The 19,162-nt window shown below is 40.5% G+C and overlaps 2 protein-coding genes across 7 annotated transcripts in view; both read left to right on the forward strand.

Moving 5' to 3' along the window:
- Positions 1-8,048: 8,048 nt before the first annotated feature.
- Positions 8,049-9,032, forward strand: LOC132493848 (olfactory receptor 2D3). Its single transcript, XM_060104747.1, has one exon. The coding sequence runs from the start codon at positions 8,091-8,093 to the stop codon at positions 9,030-9,032; it is 942 nt and encodes a 313-aa protein (XP_059960730.1). The 5' UTR covers positions 8,049-8,090.
- Positions 9,033-18,465: 9,433 nt separating this feature from the next.
- ZNF215 (zinc finger protein 215) overlaps positions 18,466-19,162 on the forward strand; it is a 45,925-nt gene continuing 45,228 nt past the window's right edge. For all 6 annotated transcript variants that reach the window (XM_060104305.1, XM_060104304.1, XM_060104306.1 and 3 more), the window contains exon 1: positions 18,466-18,635. The gene's annotated coding sequence lies outside the window, so the exon portion shown is untranslated. The remainder of the gene's footprint in view (positions 18,636-19,162) is intronic.

A 19,162-nucleotide genomic window follows, 5' to 3' on the forward strand; every position in this document is an offset into this window, starting at 1 on the left:
TATGATTTGAAGGCTTTAGTCTGTGATTTCAAATACAACACAAAGTGCCCTAAGGTGTCTCAGAGGATGGAAAGATAATAAAGTTGAGGGATCTTGAAGCTCCAGGGAATGCCCTGTTTACATGAGTCTCAGGACCTCACCTTTAAATATTCCCTGGAAGGAAAATCCTCTGTTCAGAACTGGGACCTAAGAGAATTGGAGTTTGTACTTTGAATTAATTAGGGCAGAAAGGCTTGGGATGGAGTCGAACTCATAGAATGACTCTAGTGTAGACCTTGGGAGACACCGCTTAGAAGCCTATCCACAACTGGTGATGTCCTTTAGAGTAGATATGCAGGCTATAGAAATCACTCCCTCTGGCACTTAATCCTCAATTCCTTCACCAGTGACTCCTCAGCTTTATCTCTGCCCTCTGGTGAGAGTGAGAAAGTTTGTGATGGACCTCCATCTATAGGATTTTGCAACACTGACTGAGTGAGGGTTGAGAGGTGAACATCGTGTTGGGAAAGATGAACTTTGTCATTCACGCTCTTGTCCATTAATTTTTTCCTTTCTAGACTCCCAGAGACAATTCTATTTCCACTCTTCTCCTCCAGAATCCCAGCCCTCAAATCCTCTTCCAGACTTTCTCCTTCATCGATGAGGCTGTTTCCAGAGAGGTCACATTATTTTCCTCTTGCTATTGAAAAGCAGCTCTGCCTGATTCTCCCCTACCCTCTGCTGTCAGCCCTTTGGTCTTCACTGTTTCCCCCAGCTTGCATTTGTTCCACCATCTCCCCTTAAACAGGCAGAGAGCTGGAAGCATACTAGGAATCTTGCTTTGAGGAATGCCTTCAAGAGCTTCTTGCCTGTGAACATGCTTTGGGTCTAGGGGATGTGAAGGAAACCAGACTGTATGGTAAACTGTTCCAGGAATGCTGGCACTGCTGCCTCCAACCCCTTGATGAGTTAGAGCAGATGGAGAAGAGTGGATCCAGCTACATTCAGTGCTGTCCTTCTAGTCCGGAGGAGGATACTAGCCTCCACTGCTGGTGCCATCACTTGTATACCCCATACTGCAATCTTCTTCCCATACAAGTCAGGCATGGTGGCTTCCCATATGACCCAGCCTTGGTCAGTATCCAATTGGCTCAGTACCTCCTCTGTGACTCCTTTTGTTATGGTACAGATTTGGTGGCCATGAGAGTGAGTACATAAGGATATAAAATACTCATGTGAGTATATCCATGATGTGTAGATGTCTGTGTGTTTGTGTGAGATATTGCTTGTGAAGCTGATTGAGTAGGTATATGTAGCATTGTTGTGTGTGTATGACAAAAAATAATTCCCATGTATGCAGGTGTGTGCACGTGAGACAAAGTCATTAAGAGACGATATCTGGAAAAGCCATACCGGTTGCAATGTTATTAGGGCCTCAGAGGTATAAAAGATTCATTGCCTGTCCTTTTAGTTTGGGGAAACAGCCAGACTTATAGATCTCTTCCTGTAGTCCCTTCCTTCTGCTGCTTTTCTCCACATCTCTGGATTCCTGTTCTCTATGTTCAGCTTCCCCTCCCTGCTTGCTTCTAACTTTTGTTCCTATTATTTTATTTTTCCTACCCATTTTTCTTCCTCATTTTCTCTTTGTATTAAAGAGAATTAATTAGTCAAGTTGACAAAGTTATATGAAAATTTAGAGTGTGAAAGAATAATTATCCCTGACCTTCCTTGGAATACAAATGATACTACAGTTCATCTTATTTGGCTCCTTTTTCACTCATGTATCTCCTTTCCTGCCTGGAGATTAAACCGCATTCTTCCCCAACCCACATATACACACAGATGTACATTAAATATACAAATCCTACCTTTGACAGATAGAGAGATAACCATTCTTTACAGTTCTACCTGGATTCTTAGTTGTTTTTTTTTTGTTGTTGTTGTTTTGTTTTGTGTTTTTTTTGCGGTACGCAGGCCTCTCACTGTTGTGGCCTCTCCCGTTGTGGAGCACAGGCTCCGGATGCGCAGGCTCAGCGACCATGGCTCATGGGCTCACCTGCTCTGCGGCATGTGGGATCTTCCTGGACCGGGGCACGAACCCACGTCCCCTGCATTGGCAGGCGGACTCTCAACAACTGCGCCACCAGGGAAGCCCTGGATTCTTAGTTTTATTGTGTGTTAAAAGTTTATCAATGTGGTAAGGATGTTATTTAAAGGAATCACTGAGAGAGAGAGAGAGACAGACACACACACACACACCCATACATGTTATTTTGTAACCCACTTTTTTAACTCAATTGTGTGTCAGACATCTTTCTGTAGAAAATATCGATCTACTTACCTTTTAATGGCTTATGGTTGTTGCATCATCATCATTATCATTATCATCATAACCATAGCAGGCTTTTTTTTAGTGTAGCTGCCAGACATTGAGCAAACTATTTTCCATTAAGTTCTTAATTAAATCTTTACATTTGTACAGTGAAGTTGTGATGTTATGTTCATTCTACATTAGGAAACTGTCACATACAAGCAAGAGCTAAATAAATTGTCCAAGGATACAGATCTAAAAAACGAGGTGAAAAGGATCCAACCAATGTCTGTGTGACTCAGACATCTTCACTTTTACCTGTTTCTCTGTACTGTAAGATTATGTTAAGTAAATCTAAAATTTATTTAACATATCATCTATTGTTAGACTTTAGGTGTTTTTTTCTGGAAACATTTCTATATGTGAATATCCTTTGAAGCAAAAATTTTGCATATCTATAATGCTTTCCAAAATATAAAGTCCTAAAATTAGCGTTGTTCAGAAAAAAAAAAACGCTTATTTTGGAATTTTGTAATATTTTCAGATTACCTTCCAGAGAGATTTTGTAAATGTACATGCCTACATAGTTCATGTCTGTTTGCCCCACTCTCCAATATAGAGTGGGTGGTTTCAATCTATTTTCACCTTTGCTAATCTTCTTATACAGGATTACATTCTGAGCTGGCTGTTGTCCAATGTCTGAAAGTGACTGTTCTATACTTTGTTTTATATCGGGGTTTTTTTTGTTTGTTTTTTAAGTTTTTTTTGATGTGGACCATTTTTAAAGTCTTTATTGAATTTGTTACAATATTGCTTCTTTTTTTTTATGTTTTGTTATTTTGGCCATGAGGCATGTGGGATTTAGCTCCCTGCCCAGGGATCGAACCTGCAACCCCTGCGTGGGAAGGCGAAGTCTTAACCACTGGACCACCAGGGAAGTCCCTTGTTTTATATTTGCTTCTAGCAAGATGGCTAGTCCTATACCACTTACTTTATCAAGGCTAAAAGTAGAAGCAATAAAGTGACTTTAGTTTAAAGCATCCTCAGTTAAATACTGTTGAGATTTTCCTATTTTTATATTTTTCCTATATTGTAAATTTATATATGGCCTTTTAAAGAACAACTTTAAAGCACCAAAACATTAGAAAAGAAGAAAAATAAGCCACCTATAATTCCATACCCAGAGTAAACCACTCTCAACATTTTGGACATTTTTTGTTCAGTCTTTTCTGTACATTTTGAATATATATATTAGCATTGGTCCCTAAGGCACTAGCAAAACCACTTTTGGTAAGTACCAAAGAAAGATTATTGTCATCATTATTATTATTGATATTGATAACCATTATTTGTAGGGTACAGAAGAAATGGTGCTCAGATAACACCTAAGCAACAAGAGAAGGGAAAAAAGAAAATGACAGACTTTACTTTGAAGCTGACAGTGCTGAGAACAGGTAAGTTATTCCCTGTGGAATTTCAGAAACAATTGTGGGAGAGGAAATTGTTCTTTGAATAACTGTAGGAACTATGCTGTACAGTACATCTCTAGGACCTACTCACCTTGTATAACTGAAGCTTAGTATCATTTGACTAATACCTTCCCATTTCCTCCTCCCCATGGCCCCTGGCAACTACCATACATACCACTCTTTCCTTCTATGAGTTTGACTATTTTAGATTCCTCATATAAGTGATATTACGTAGTATTTGTACTTCTGTGTCTGGCTTATTTAACTTAGCATAATGTCTTCTAAGTTCATCCATGTTGTCACAAGTAGCAGGATTTCCGTCTTTTTTAAGGGTAAATAATGTTCCATTGTATGTATATCCAACATTTTCTTTATCCATTTTGTATTGAAGTATAGTTGATTTACAATATTATATTAGTTTCAGGTGTACAACATAGTGATTCAATGTTTTTATAGATTATACTCCAATTAAATTTACTATAAAATGTTGGCTATATTCTCTGTGCTGTAAAATATATCCTTGTAGCTTATTTACTTCACGCAGAGTAGTTAGTTCCTCTTAATCTCCTACCTCTGTCTTGCCCCTCCCTCTTTCCCTCACCCCTTCAGGAACCACTGGTTTGTTCTCTATATCTGTGGGTCTATTTCTGTTTTGTTATATTAGATTCCACATATAAGGTTGCCTATCTCCACTTCATTTAATTGTTTTTCTGGGGTTTTATCTTGTTCCTTCATCTGGTACATAGTCCTCTGCCTTTTCATTCTGTCTATCTTTCTGTGAATGTGGTTTTCGTTCCATAGCCTGTGGGATGGTAGTTCTTCCTGCTTCTGCTGTCTGCCCTCTGGTGGATGAGTCTATCTAAGAGGCCTGTGCAAGCTTCCTGACGGGAGGGACTGGTGGTGGGTAGAGCAGGGTGTTGCTCTGGTGGGCAGAGCTCAGCAAAACTTTAATCTGCTTGTCTGCTGATGGGTGGGGCTGAGTTCCCTCCCTGTTGGTTGTTTGGCCTGAGGCAACCCAGCACTGGAGGCTACAGGCTCTTTGGTGGGGCTAATGGCAGACTCCAGGAGGGCTCATGCCAAGGAGCACTTCCCAGAACTTCCGCTGCCAGTGTCCTCATCCCCGCAGTGAGAAACAGCCACTCTCTGCATCTGCAGGAGACCCTCCAACACCAGCAGGCAGGTCTGGCTCAGTCTCCTATGGGGTAACTGCTCCTTCTCCCTGGGTCTTGATGCACACACTACTTTGTGTGTGCCCTCCAAGAGTGGAGTCTCTGTTTCCCCCAGTCCTATTGAAGTCCTGCAATCAAATCCCACAAGCCTTCAAAGTCTGATTCTCTGGGAATTCCTTCTCCCATTGCCAGACCCCCAGGTTGGGAAGCCTGGTGTGGGGCTCAGAACCCTCACTCCAGTGGGTGGACTTCTGTGGTACAATTGTTCTCCAGTTTGTGAGTCACCCACTCAGCAGTTATAGGACTTGATCTTGTGATTGCACCCCTCCTACCATCTCATTGCAGCTTCTCCTTTGTCTTTGGATGTGGGGTATCTTCCTTGGTGAGTTCCAGTATCTTCCTGTCAGTGATTGCCCAGCTGTTAGTTGTGATTCTGGTGCTCTTGCAAGAGGGAGTGACTCAAATATTAACCTTTTATCTGATATATGGTTGGCAAATATTTTCTCCCATTCCACAGGTTACCTTTTCATTTTGTTAATTGTTTCCTTTGGAATGCAGAGGCTTTTTAGTTTGATGTAGTTTCACTTGTCTATTTTTGCTTATGTTGCTTGTGCTTTTACTGTCATATCCAAGGAATCATTACCAAGACTAATGTCCAGAAGCTTTTCCCCTATATTTTCTTCTAGGAGTTGTTTTAATTTATTTTGAGTTAATTTTTGTATATGGTGTGAGATAAGGGTCCAATTTCATTCTTTTGTATGTGGATATCCAGTTTTCCTGACACCATTTATTGAAGAAACTATCCTTTCCCCATAATGTATTCTTGGCACCTTGTTGACCATATATATATGGGTTTATTTCTGGTCTCTCTATTATGTTTCATTGGTCTGAGTGTCTGTTTTTAACCATTATTTCATGACTATGATGTGATAAAATATTTTCTTGTGAATATTTTCTGCAATTTAGAGTATTTATTTAGAATGGACTCCTAGAATTGGATTTAGAAATTGGGATAATGTTTGCGAGTAGTAGATGATATTAGACCTCGGGGATTCAGGAACTCCTAATACTACTCTATTCTTAGTCATTCCTCTCTTTAGAGTTATACAAAAGAAATGTGAAGTAATGGAAAATAAGACACTACTTTTTATTAACCAAGCTAGTCCCTAATGTCACTGAAGTTCAGAGCTCTGATAAGCATGGATTGGGCTATGTGGTCTAGTCTACAGTCATTTAAGACTCCCTTATGGCTTAAATCCATATTGTATCATCATATTACCTTCTGGCTGGCAACATGATACACAAGAACAAAGTGATGATGAGTACACCTAGGAACTATTCAAAAATGAGAGAATAGAGCAAGTAAAGTTCTTCTTTTTTTTTTTTTTTTGCGATATGCGGGCCTCTCACTGTTGTGGCCTCTCCCGTTGCGGAGCACAGGCTCCGGATGCGCAGGCCCAGCGGCCATGGCTCACGGGCCCAGCCGCTCCGCGGCATATGGGATCCTCCCAGATCGGGGCACGAACCCGTATCCCCTGCATCGGCAGGCGGACTCTCAACCACTGCGCCACCAGGGAGGCCCGCAAATAAAGTTCTTAAGGGGGACCTTGTTCAACTTAACAGTCCAGTCCCGGGAAGAAGAGAAGTAGAAATGTGCATGACCTTTTAAAGCGCAGTAATCCTACCCGGTAGTAATCATGGACCAATCAACATCCTCAAATGTTATAAATCAGATTTTTACTCCTCATGGGGAGGAAGGACTAGTTAAAAAAAAAAAGGAATTTCTCCCTTACCCATACTATTGAGAACTGGGTCAAAGCATATGAATATTTGAGTCATTTAATATATTTGACAAAATTGTTTCTCAGAAATGTTGTACTAACTTTCCTACTCACTTGCATTGTACAAAAATGTCTTTTTCTCTGCACCTTCATTATACATTATACAGCTAATTAATTCTGCCATTTATTAATTGCGTGATTTAACCTCTCTTTGCCTCAGTTTTCTTATCTGCAAAATAAGATAAATAGTGTCTACCTCATAATGTTATCAGGACAATATAATAATATAAAACCCTTATAGTAATGCCTGACATGTATTAAATGCTCAATAAAATACTAGTTATTATTTTTTGTTGTGATGTTGCTATTAAAATCTTAGCTAATTTCCCGGGTAAAAACTGTATCTCTCATTGTTGTAATTGTATTTAGTCATAATAATATTGAATATTTTTCTTATATTTAGTAGCTATTTGCATTACTTCTTTGTAAATAGTCTTTTCATGTCCTTGGCCCATTATTTCTTGGACTCAACAATTTTCAGTGTTTTATATGGAATCATAATGTAATAAAGTATTTTAACTTTTGTCTGATGTCTCCCTAAAATATTTTTCTCAGTTTGTAGTTTATCTTTTAATTTTATTCATGATATTATTATCTCACAGAAATCTTTCAGTTTATGTTGTAAACTCTACACATGTTTTCCTTCATGGTTTCTTAGAAGGCTTTTATGATTTTCAAGTCCGATCCTATCCATATATCACAACTTTAACCTATTTTTCCTTTTTTGTATTGTTTTACTTTTAATATTTCATTCTTTAATCCAAACAGAATGGTCCTTAGTGTTGATATGCCAAAGCTTTGTTTTTAAACCCAAGAAAATTTTGTTGTTTTTTAAGAGGTCAAATTAAATTGATGCCCCAAAACTGTTTCATGTTTCTCAAGCATATGTTATAATTAAATATGTGGTATTTTGAACAGTTAGTGGTGCAGTTTTATGCAAGGTGGTAGTCCTAATAGTATACATGGTCATTTCCTAATAATATGTGTATAGCAATTTAGTAAAATCCATAGGAACTCTAATATCCTCATATCAGAAGTAGCCAAGAAGGCTTTAACAACGTCATATTCTATCTATAAATAAGAGGCACTGGGGAGAGGAGATTTGGGGAAAATGAGGTGGATTTAAATTACAATCAACTAATAAGAATAAAAATATTCTACTTAGTATCAATTAGAACAAGCTGGATAGCAAAAAGCTAGAAATATCTAATTGGGTTTTTAAATTGAGCTTTAAATGAACCTCTTCTACAGGACTTGATGTCATAAACCCAAAGTCTGTTCTTTTTGTTTGTGCCAAACAGGTAAACAAGCATAAATCTCAATGGGAGAAGAAAACCAGACTTTTATGGCTGAGTTTATTTTCCTTGGCCTTTCACAGGACTTGCAGACCCAGATCCTGCTGTTTATTCTTTTTCTTATCATTTCTCTGTTGACTGTGCTTGGAAACCTGCTCATCACTATTCTCATCTTCATGGATTCTCGACTTCACACCCCCATGTACTTTTTTCTAAGAAATCTCTCTTTCACAGATCTCTGTTTCTCTACTAGTATTGTCCCTCAAGTGTTGGTCCACTTCCTGGTAAAGAGGAAAACTATTTCTTTTTTTGGGTGTATGACACAGATCTTTGTTTACCTTCTGGTTGGGGGCACAGAATGCGCACTGCTGGCAGTGATGTCCTATGACCGGTATGTGGCTGTCTGCAAGCCCCTGCACTACTCCACCATCATGACCCCACAAGTGTGTCTCCAGTTGGCCATAGGGTCCTGGGCCAGCGGCGCACTAGTGTCTCTGGTAGATACCACCTTTACTTTCCAACTTCCCTATCAAGGACAGAACATTATCAATCACTACTTTTGTGAACCCCCTGCCCTCCTGAAGCTGGCTTCAGCAGATACTTACAGCACAGAAATGGGCATCTTTGCAATGGGTGTGGTCATCCTCTTAGCTCCTGTCTCCCTGATCCTTGTCTCCCACTGGAATATCATCTCCACTGTGATCCAGATGCAGTCTGGGGAGGGGCGGCTCAAGGCTTCCTCTACCTGTGGCTCCCATCTCATTGTTGTTGTCCTCTTTTATGGATCAGGAATATTTACCTACATGTGGCCAAATTCCAAGACCACAGAATGGGATAAAATGATATCTGTGTTCTATACAGTGGTGACTCCAATGTTGAACCCCATAATTTATAGCCTGAGAAGCAAGGAAGTCAAAGGAACTCTCAGGAAACTGGCTGGAAGAAAGCCCTTTTCTCAGAGACGGTGACCTCTAGGTCTGACTTTTTGAGCTATAGTAACATCCTTAAAAGAGGAGCAGGATTTCAGTCGACAGTTACAAGTGAGGTCATTTCAGGAAGAAGCATAAAAGTAAGGAACATGTTCCAGAAACTGTGAATACACCACCCTAAACATAGGGAAGAAATAAAAGGATGAAAAGTTAGGTTATTTCTTGATTATGAAAAGCACTAAATGCTATTTTGAATGAGTTTTTGGTTAATTCAGCTAACGTGGACATGTTTTAAGCTTGATCACCCTTGAATTTAAGAGATTTAAACTGGATTATCCAGAGATAATGTCTAATATGAATTAAATACATGATTCTAACATTAAAGACATTTCAAGTTTGGATGTCCCAGTCATACAAAACGAGGAATAGTCTAATCAAAACCATCAATGTATTTAATACTGGTCTCATTCACGGCCCAAAGCATTTCAGCTTGTAAAAAGGTACCAGAGGCCACACTACTTCCTAGTTCATGATGTTATCTCCTGAAAGCTCCAGAAAATGAGTTTTTATATCATCACCCCAAAGTCCATATAAACACAGACTATCAGAGTAAAAAGTGAATTCAACAGTCACCTAATCCAAACATATGTCTGAGGATTAAACCACTCCATAATACTGCCATTGAGTAATTGTCCAGCATTTGCATAAACAAGAATGGTATAGCTAGTGCTCTATGTTCTAGGATCATTCCCTTTCATATGTAGATAGTTTTCTTACTGTTAGAAAGATCTTCCTTATGGTAAGTCAAAATCAATTTTCCTATATCTTCAACCCACTTTCCCTAGTTTTACTCCTAGAATAATTTTCATTATCCTTCTTTACCACAACTCACTGAAGTCAGTTTCTATATTTGCCCAAATTCAGTTTTCACAGCCAACCACCCACTTGTTCCTTTAAAATTCCTTTATCTAACATGCTTTGGTACCCAATATTCATTCAGGTCATCTTCCTCTGTATGAACCCAATTAACCCAATGAATATCTCTTCTGAAAGCAAAATGAATTAGAATTTTAGAAATTGGAGTTTACCATCCCTAGATTGACCCCTTAAGCTTAGATGCCTCTAACCACATTTCACTGTGGCTCAGCTTGTCTAGAATGGTCAATTCTAGAGTCCACTTTAGGTTCTCATAAACTCTTATTCCAAATAAACAGACTGACAGCTGCTTCGCTCTTTTTTTTTTTTTTTTTACTCTTTATAATATAACATTTATTCACTTAAAAATACAGTAGATACAAAAAATAAAATGAAGGTTTCCCTGGTGGTGCAGTGGTTGAGAGTCCACCTGCCGATGCAGGGGACACGGGTTTGTGCCCCGGTCCAGGAGGATCCCACGTGCCGCAGAGCGGCTGGGCCCGTGGGCCATGGCCGCTGAGCCTGCGCGTCAGGAGCCTGTGCTCCGCAACGGGAGAGGCCACAACAGTGAGAGGCCCGCGTACCGCAAAAAAAATAAAAAATAAAATAAAAAAATAAAATGAGGGAGGTGGAGGGAATGGACTGGGAGTTTGGAAGTAGCAGATGAAAACTATTATATATAGAATGGATAAACAACAAGGTCCTAATATATAGCACAGGGAACTATATTCAATATCCTGTGATAAACCATAATGGAAAAGAATATGAAAAAGAATATATGTATATAAATAACTGAATCACTTTGCTATAAAGCAGAAATCAACACAACATTCTCTATCAACCATACTTCAATAAAATAAGTTTTAAAAAATTGAAATTGAAAACAAAAGTTTCCTGTCAGATAACCCTTGTTGTTTAAAAAGCTACAAAAATATAGAAGTAGAAATTTTGAATAGTACAGAAAGATATAAAACAAAACATGATAGCCACTCCCTTCTTCCCATGTCTTTCTCCCCATAGATCAATACTATTCTGGGAAAGATAATTTTCTTGCTCATTCTGTCTCTCCCTTTCAATTTTAATTGGAAAATAGAGCACATGGCTTATAAAATGGGGATATGCCCCTCTATTTTTGTCATAGTTTTTATATGATTTTTAGATAATTTTAGAAAGTCCTTTTTTGTTTGTTTGTTTGTTTACTTTTATTTTTTTAATTTTTTAGAAATATCTTTATTGGAATATAATTGCTTTACAATGTTGTGCTGGTTTCTGCTGTATAACAAAGTGAATCAGCTACATGTATACATGTATCCCCATATCTCCTCCCTCTTGCATCTCCCTCCCACCCTCCCTATCCCACCCCTCTAGGTGGTCACAAAGCACCAAACTGACCTCCCTGTACTATGCAGCTGCTTCCCACTAGATATCTATTTTACATTTGGTAGTGTATATATGTCACTGCTACTCTCTTGCTTCGTGCCAGCTTACCCTTCCCCCTCCCTGTATCCTCAAGTCCATTCTCTACATCTGCGTCTTTATTCCTGTCCTGCCCCAGGTTCATCAGTATCATTTTTTTTAGGTTACATATATGTGTTAGCATATGGCATTTGTTTTTCTCTTTCTGACTTACTTCACTCTGTATGAGAGACTCTAGGTCCATCCACCTCACTACAAATAACTCAGTTTTGTTTCTTTTTATGGCTGAGTAATATTCCATTGTATACATGTGCCACATCTTCTTTATCCATTCATCTGTTGATGGACAATTAGGTTGCTTGGCTATTGTAAACAGTGCTGCAATGAACATTGTGGTACATGTCTCTTTTTGAATTATGGTTTTCTCAGGGTATATGCCCAGTAGTGGGATTGCTGGGGCATATGGTAGTTCTAGTTTTAGTTGTGTAAGGAATCTCCATACTGTTCTCCAAGGTGGCTGTATCAATGTACATTCCCACCAACAGTGCAAGAGGGTTCCCTTTTCTCCACACCCTCTCCAGCACTTATTGTTTGTAGATTTTTTGATAATGGCCATTCTGATCTGTGTGAGGTGATACCTCACTGTAGTTTTGATTTGTGTTTCTCTAATGATTAGTGATGTTGAGCATCCTTTCATGTGTTTGTTGGCCATCTGTATATCTTCTTTGGAGAAATGTCTATTTAGTTCTTCCACCCATTTTTGGATTGGGTTGTTTGCTTTTTTGATATTGAGCTGCACGAGCTGCTTGTATATTTTGGAGATTAATCCTTTGTCAGTTGCTTCATTTGCAAATATTATCTCACATTCTGAGGGTTGTCTTTTCATCTTGTTTATGGTTTCCTTTGCTCTGCAAAAGCTTTGAAGTTTCATTAGGTGCCATTTGTTTATTTTTGTTTTATTTCCATTTCTCTAGGAGGTAGGTCAAAAAGGATCTTGCTGTGATTTACATCATAGTGTGTTCTGCCTGTATTTTCCTCTAAGAGTTCTATAGTGATTGGCCTTACATTTAGGTCTTTAATCCATTTTGAGTTTATTTTTGTGTATGGTATTAGGAAGTGTTCTAATTTCATTCTTATGAAATTAGAACACTCCCTAACCACTTATTGAAGAGGCTGTATGTACTCCATTGTATATTCTTGCCTCCTTTGTCAAAGATAAGGTGACCATATGTGCATGGGTTTATCTCTGGGCTTTCTATCCTGTTCCATTGATCTATATTTCTGTTTCTGTGCCAGTATCATACTCTCTTGATTATGTAGCTTTGTAGTATAGTCTGAAGTCAGGGAGCCTGATTCCTCCAGCTCCGTTTTTCTTTCTCAAGATTGCTTTGGCTATTCAGGGTCTTTTGTGTTTCCATACAAATTGTGAAGTTTTTTGTTCTAGTTGTGTGAAAAATGCCAGTGGTAGTTTGATAGGGATTGCATTGAATCTGTAGATTGCTTTGGGTAGTAGAGTCATTTTCACAATGTTGATTCTTCCAATCCAAGAACATGGTATATCTCTCCATCTGTTTGTATCATCTTTAATTTCTTTCATCAGTGTCTTATAGTTTTCTGCATACAGGTCTTTTGTCTCCTTAGGTAGGTTTATTCCTAGATGTTTTATTCTTTTTGTTGCAATAGTAAATGGTAAATGGGAGTGTTTTCTTAATTTCACTTTCAGATTTTTCATCATTATTGTATACGAATGCAAGAGATTTCTGTGCATTAATTTTGTATCCTGCTACTTTACCAAATTCATTGATTAGCTCTAGTAGTTTTCTGGTAGCATCTTTAGGATTCTCTATGTATAGTATCATGTCATCTACAAACAGTGACAGTTTTAATTCTTTTTTTCTCTGATTGCCGTGGCTAAAACTTCCAAAACTATGTTGAATAATAGTGGTGAGAGTGGACAAGCTTGTCTTGTTCCTAATCTTAGAGGAAACGATTTCAGTTTTTCACCACAGAGAACAATGTTGGCTGTGGGTTTGTCATATATGGCCTTTATTATGTTGAGATAGGTTACCTCTATGCCTACTCTCTGGAGAGTTTTTATCATAAATGGTGTTAAATTTGTCAAAAGCTTTTTCTGCATCTATTGAGATTATCATATGGTTTTTCTCCTTCAATTTATTAATATGGTGTATCACATTGATTAGCATATATTGAAGAATCCTTGTATTCCTTGGATAAACCCCACTTGATCTTGATGTTTGATCCTCTTAATGTGCTGTTGGATTCCGTTTGCTAGTATTTTGTTGAGGATTTTTTCATCTGTGATTATCAGTGATAATGATTATCAGGCCAGTGTGACGTTGCACCAGCCTGAGGCTCGCCGTGCGTTCTCCCAGGAAGTTGTCCCTGCATCACGGGACCCTGGCAGTGGCGAGCTGCACAGGCTCCCGGGAGGGGAGGTGTGGATAGTGACCTGTGCTCGCACACAGACTTCTTGGTGGCAGCAGCAGCAGCCTTAACGTCTCATGCCCGTCTCTGGGGTCCGCGCTGTTAGCCGCGGCTCGCGCCCGTCTCTGGAGCTCCTTTAAGCAGCGCTCTTAATCCCCTCTCCTCGCGCACCACGAAACAAAGAGGCAAGAAAAAGTCTCTTGCCTCTTCTGAAGTTCCAGACCTTTTCCCGGCCTCCCTCCCGGCTAGCCGTGGTGCACTAGCCCCTTCAGGCTGTGTTCACACAGCCAACCCCAGTCCTCTCCCTGTGATCCGACCTCCGAAGCCCGCGCCTCAGCTCCCAGCCCCGCCCACCCCGGCGGGTGAGCAGACAAGCCCCTCGGGCTGGTGAGTGCCGTTCGGCACCGATCCTCTGTGCGGGAATCTCTCCGCTTTGCCCTCCGCACCCCTGTTGCTGCGCTCCCCTCCGTGGCTCCGAAGCTTCCCCCCTCCGCCACCCGCAGTCTCCGCCCTCGCCCTCGAAGGGGCTTCCTAGTGGTGGAAACATTTCCTCCTTCACGGCTCCCTCCCACTGGTGCAGGTCCCGTCCCTATTCTTTTGTCTCTGCTTGTTTTTTTCTTTTGCCCTACCCAGGTACGTGGGGGAGTTTCTTGCCTTTTGGGAGGTCTGAGGTCTTCTGCCAGCGTTCAGTAGGTGTTCTGTAGGAGCTGTTCCACATGTAGATGTATTTCTGATGTATCTGTGGGGAGGAAGGTGATCTCCACCTCCTACTCCTCTGCCATCTTGAAGGTCCCTCTGCTTGGCTCTTTTACCCAAACGTTAATCAATCACACATTTAGAGGGGATTCCATGGTAACCATTCTACAGTTACCTTGAACATAGGTCCAGGAACAACACACTTCAGATTGACTCTGCAGGGGAAGACCTCCCCAGTGAAGAGAAATCTAGTAACCAAAGTTCTTATTTCTTTCATTCATGCATCCATGGAATCATTTAAAAAGTATTTATTGAGCTCTTATTTCATTTTATCTTACCGTTTTATCAGAGCAATGACTGACACATAATGTGTTTTAATACACACTTCTGCATTTGTTACTATCCTTTTAAAATTACTGGAACTGCACTACAATAGACAAACTCTAATCTGGGGTAGGAGGATCAGAGAAAACCCTCACTCAAACAACATGTGCTAGATGAGGTGATGTAGACAAGGACAAAAAATTAATAGTTGAAATTGGTGACTTGGCTGTCATTGATGATCTAGATGAGAGCTACTTCAGTAACAGCAGAAAAAATAAGAAAATGTAAGAAGAAAGTACAAACACTACCTTAAATATTGCCATTACCGATCCTTGCCATCTCCACCTTCCAAATTCTGGAATCCTGAGCAAATAAAATGATGGCTGTTTTAAGGCACAGAGTTTTGAGGTGGCTTGTTATGCAGCAATGGATAACTGAAACTCTGAGAGAATTGTGCTCCGTTACATTCAAATAGATTCCTGTGGGGCTTATTCACATTACCAGTAAAAACTACTACCCACCCTGGTGGAGCAGTGGTTGAAAGAGTCCGCCTGCCGATGCAGGGGACACGGGTTTGTGCACCAGTCCAGGAATATCCCACGTGCCGCGGAGCGGCTGGGCCCGTGAGCCATGGCCACTGAGCCTGCGCGTCTGGAGCCTGTGCTCCGCAACGGGAGAGGCCACCGCAGTGAGAGGCCCGCGTACCGCAAAAAAAAAAAAAAAAAAAAAAAACTACCTGTCCTGCTATGGAGGGAGAGGGGGAATAAAGGGCCAAGAAGCTTCTAAAGAATCATAATAAAGATGATGTATCAGTCAGGGTTTGTAGTTCCAAGTAACAGAAACTGACTATGCATGATTTAAGCTAAAAGGAAAAATACTGAATAATAGTAATTCCGATTCTGCAGCCAGAATCACGGGCCAAATTCATTAACACAAATTCATTAACACAATGTCAGCTAAGGACATCACTGCCATTCAGCACTAGGTGGCGCAGTTTACACTGCCAACACCCTCAGCACAGGCCCTGCTGCTGGAGCTGCTAATTCCCTGAACCTGGAAATTGGAATGTTGCTGCTCTCTCTACCGCTGACAAAAAAAGAGAAGAAATTGCTGACACTACCTCAGCCAGGTGACAAAGGTTAACATAAATAGTGTTAAGTCCTGTTGTTAGTACGTTCCCTTGAGATGATATGATGGAAATAGCACTTTATGATCGGAAGATCCCTCAAACCCATAACCTCAGTCTAATCATGAGAAAAACAGACAAATTCTCATACATGGGCTTCCTATAAAATATACAACCTGTACTCCTCAAAACCGTAAAGGTCATCAAAAACAAGTCTCAAAAACTGTCACAGCCAGGAGGAGCCTAAGGAGACAAAACCTAAGCAAATTCAAACAAAGTATAAAGTTTACTTAATAATAAGGTATTAATCTTATGTTCTTAATTGTAGATGTGCCATAATAATGTAAATAATAATAATAACAATGTAAGTCGATAGTGGGAAAAGGGGGGGTATATCAGAACTCAATGTACTGTATCTTCTCAATTTTTCTGTACATCTAAAACTGACCTAAAAAATAAAGTCTGTTTTTAAAAAAGAAACTTTTTGATGTCCTTGCTTTTTCATGTCACTAGCTCTTAACTCAAAGTCTAGACTGGGTATATCTAATTGATCAAGTCCTAGCTGCAATGCAGACAAAGGAAGTTAATATTAGATGTATTCAGTTTCCATGGATGGAGACAGGCTCCAACTCCCTCACAAGACTCAACAGAAGATTATAATTTTAGACAGTGTATGCAAAGGATCAGAAGCCAAAAACTGACAAATGTCCATAACACATGGCCCATGAAACCAAATCACCCCTATTCATATCTTGACTATCTACAAATTCCAGACTGACCAATGCAACTCACAATCTACACAACACAATATTCTGAGGATGTGCAGAACACAGAACATTGGGTGAAGAAATACAATAGCGTAGCATATGGAATGCTTCCACTGGTCATTAAGGCCGTCTTCATTTGATTGTGTTTACTAATATATTTTCAATTGCTAGTACAGTATTTGCCACATATTAAATTCTCAATAAAAATTGGCTGAATGAATATATAAGTGGTCTAGGAATAGTGTTGGCTTAACTCAGGTCAAGTTTTCTCTATATTTTTTTCTTAAATACAGAGAAGATCTGGATTTCACAATGATAGAAGAGAATGGAGTTTGTAGCAAACAAGTCTGTGCATCATCTTAAGGATCTAATCCCAGATGGCTTTACAATGAAAGTCATACATTGAGAGAAACCTTTAAAATTGTGCCATTAAAAAATAGCTGGACTTTAGTGAGGTGACTGCAAACTGAAAATGACCCTTCTTCAATTAGAAAGCAGTGTCTAGGCCTCTGTGGACCTTTGAAGACACATGGTCAGAAACCTCATACCTATAAGGTATGAGAGGAAGGCTGGTCATTCTGCTTCATACTTGGCACCCTTTCCATTTCCCTGAAATCTTAATTAGCTAAAGACTATGTTTGAGCCTGTTTACTGGCAATACTCACAAGTTAAAATTTTTATTTTGCCTAGATATTAACTGACTTTTATAAAGGTCAACCCCATCACAAACAATTCATGGCACACACCATACTCCTAATCTTGGAAAATATCATTCCACAATTCTGGTACATCTTACTAATGACCCTCTAAATCTTGAAGCGTTGAGCGAGTAGCAGTGGGACAAGTATGAAGTGATCTGAGCTTGGAGCTCAGCTTTGCTATCTTTTAGTTTCCATAAATTTGGGGATGATAATCTCTTCCTTATAGTGTTGTGGTGATGAGTGAGATGACAGTTATAATTTGCTTATGATAGTAATGAGTACAGAAGAGGTTAGTTAAAAGAAACAAAAATCTGGTTCCTATCGTGTTTGATCTAGATTTAAAGGCTCCTTCCTGGGAGACAGTCCCTGATTTACTAGTTTGAGTTCTTCCTCTGGGGCTCAGTCCTAGACTCCTCCTCCTCCTACTGTTTTCTCTCCTTCTCTCTGCAGTCTCATTCTCCCCCCCCCCCAACCCATTGTATGGAGTACCATCTACCCGTTACTGACACAAATTTTACAAGTCTGGCCCCATACACCTCTAAGCTCTCACTTACGTCCAATTTGACAGTGCTTCTTGGATGTCACAAAGTATCTCATATGTAACAAGCCAAAACTGGACTCATGATCTTTTGCAAGATTTTCTACCGCGATGCAAAATTGAATAAATGAGTGAATGAGTGAATCAGCAAGTCAGTAAAAACCATGTTAAACCATGTTATATACAATACCATATCTTTTCAAAATTACTTCACTGTTTTTTGATTCCAAGAAAATGGGGGAGGAGGGTGTGGGTGGAGGTGAGAAGGTAAAAAAATTTTGGCCAGTTCTCCTAGATGGGGATGGAGGAAGCCACAGAAGTTTGACAAGGCCTTTTCCCACCTACCCTAAACGTGGCCCTCGGTTCCTGGCCCTAGGGTTGGACTCAAGTCGATGAAGTGGGCGGGGCCTGGGAAAGGGGCGGGACGGGCAGAAGCCCCACCCCGTCTGCTTTATAAACTTGGGCCGCGGGGGCTTCTGGGGGCTTCCACGGATGGTGCGCGTGCGCGGGAGTGCGTCGGCCTGCGTCTTGGTATTTAGTAGATACTGAGCCGGCGCTGGCGTGTAAGGGACAGGTGTGGCCCGCGCTGCTTAGTTGTGGCGTGATTACTAACGCAAGCTCCCTCTCTGGGCTGGGAGGGCGACTTCTGCGGCTCCTCTGAACTGGCTTCTGGGTGTGACTGAACCCAGCCCTGGCTGGGAGCGGTGTTTGCAGGTATCACGCGGGTCAGCGGGCGGTGAGGGCGCGGGGTGAGTGGAATTGGGAATCCTGCTGGAGGGCGTCCACGCGGTCTCCTCGGCTTGTTCGCTGTTACCTGGATTCCTACTCTGTGCCCTGCAGTCTCTGCGGGAGAAGCTGGAGGAGGGCGCGAGCTGACAAGAGATGGAGGCGTGGGCTGTGGTAGGAAGTTAGTGCGTGAGAGAGGAGAGGTAAAGAGGGCTGGGGTGGGAAACAGGACGGTTAGGTTCCAGATCCAGGTCTACTGTCTCCTCTTCCATTCTGTGATGGGGGCAGTCTCCAGGCGTTTAATCTGGTAAATATATCTTGCTCAGCTGGTTTTGGAATGCCTGATATGGATTCCCGATCCAGTGTGACTGGATCAATCGACTGGAAAAGAAAATGGAGAAAAGTTCATTCCAACTTGCCGTGCTGTCCCACTCATTCTTGGCCACTCACTAAAACCTCTTTATTTCAGATGCTCATTTGCACACTGCTTTATGTTACTTTTTACAAGCTAATCT

The sequence above is a fragment of the Mesoplodon densirostris genome, chromosome 7 (assembly GCF_025265405.1).
Source record: "Mesoplodon densirostris isolate mMesDen1 chromosome 7, mMesDen1 primary haplotype, whole genome shotgun sequence".
Lineage (NCBI taxonomy): Eukaryota > Metazoa > Chordata > Mammalia > Artiodactyla > Ziphiidae > Mesoplodon > Mesoplodon densirostris.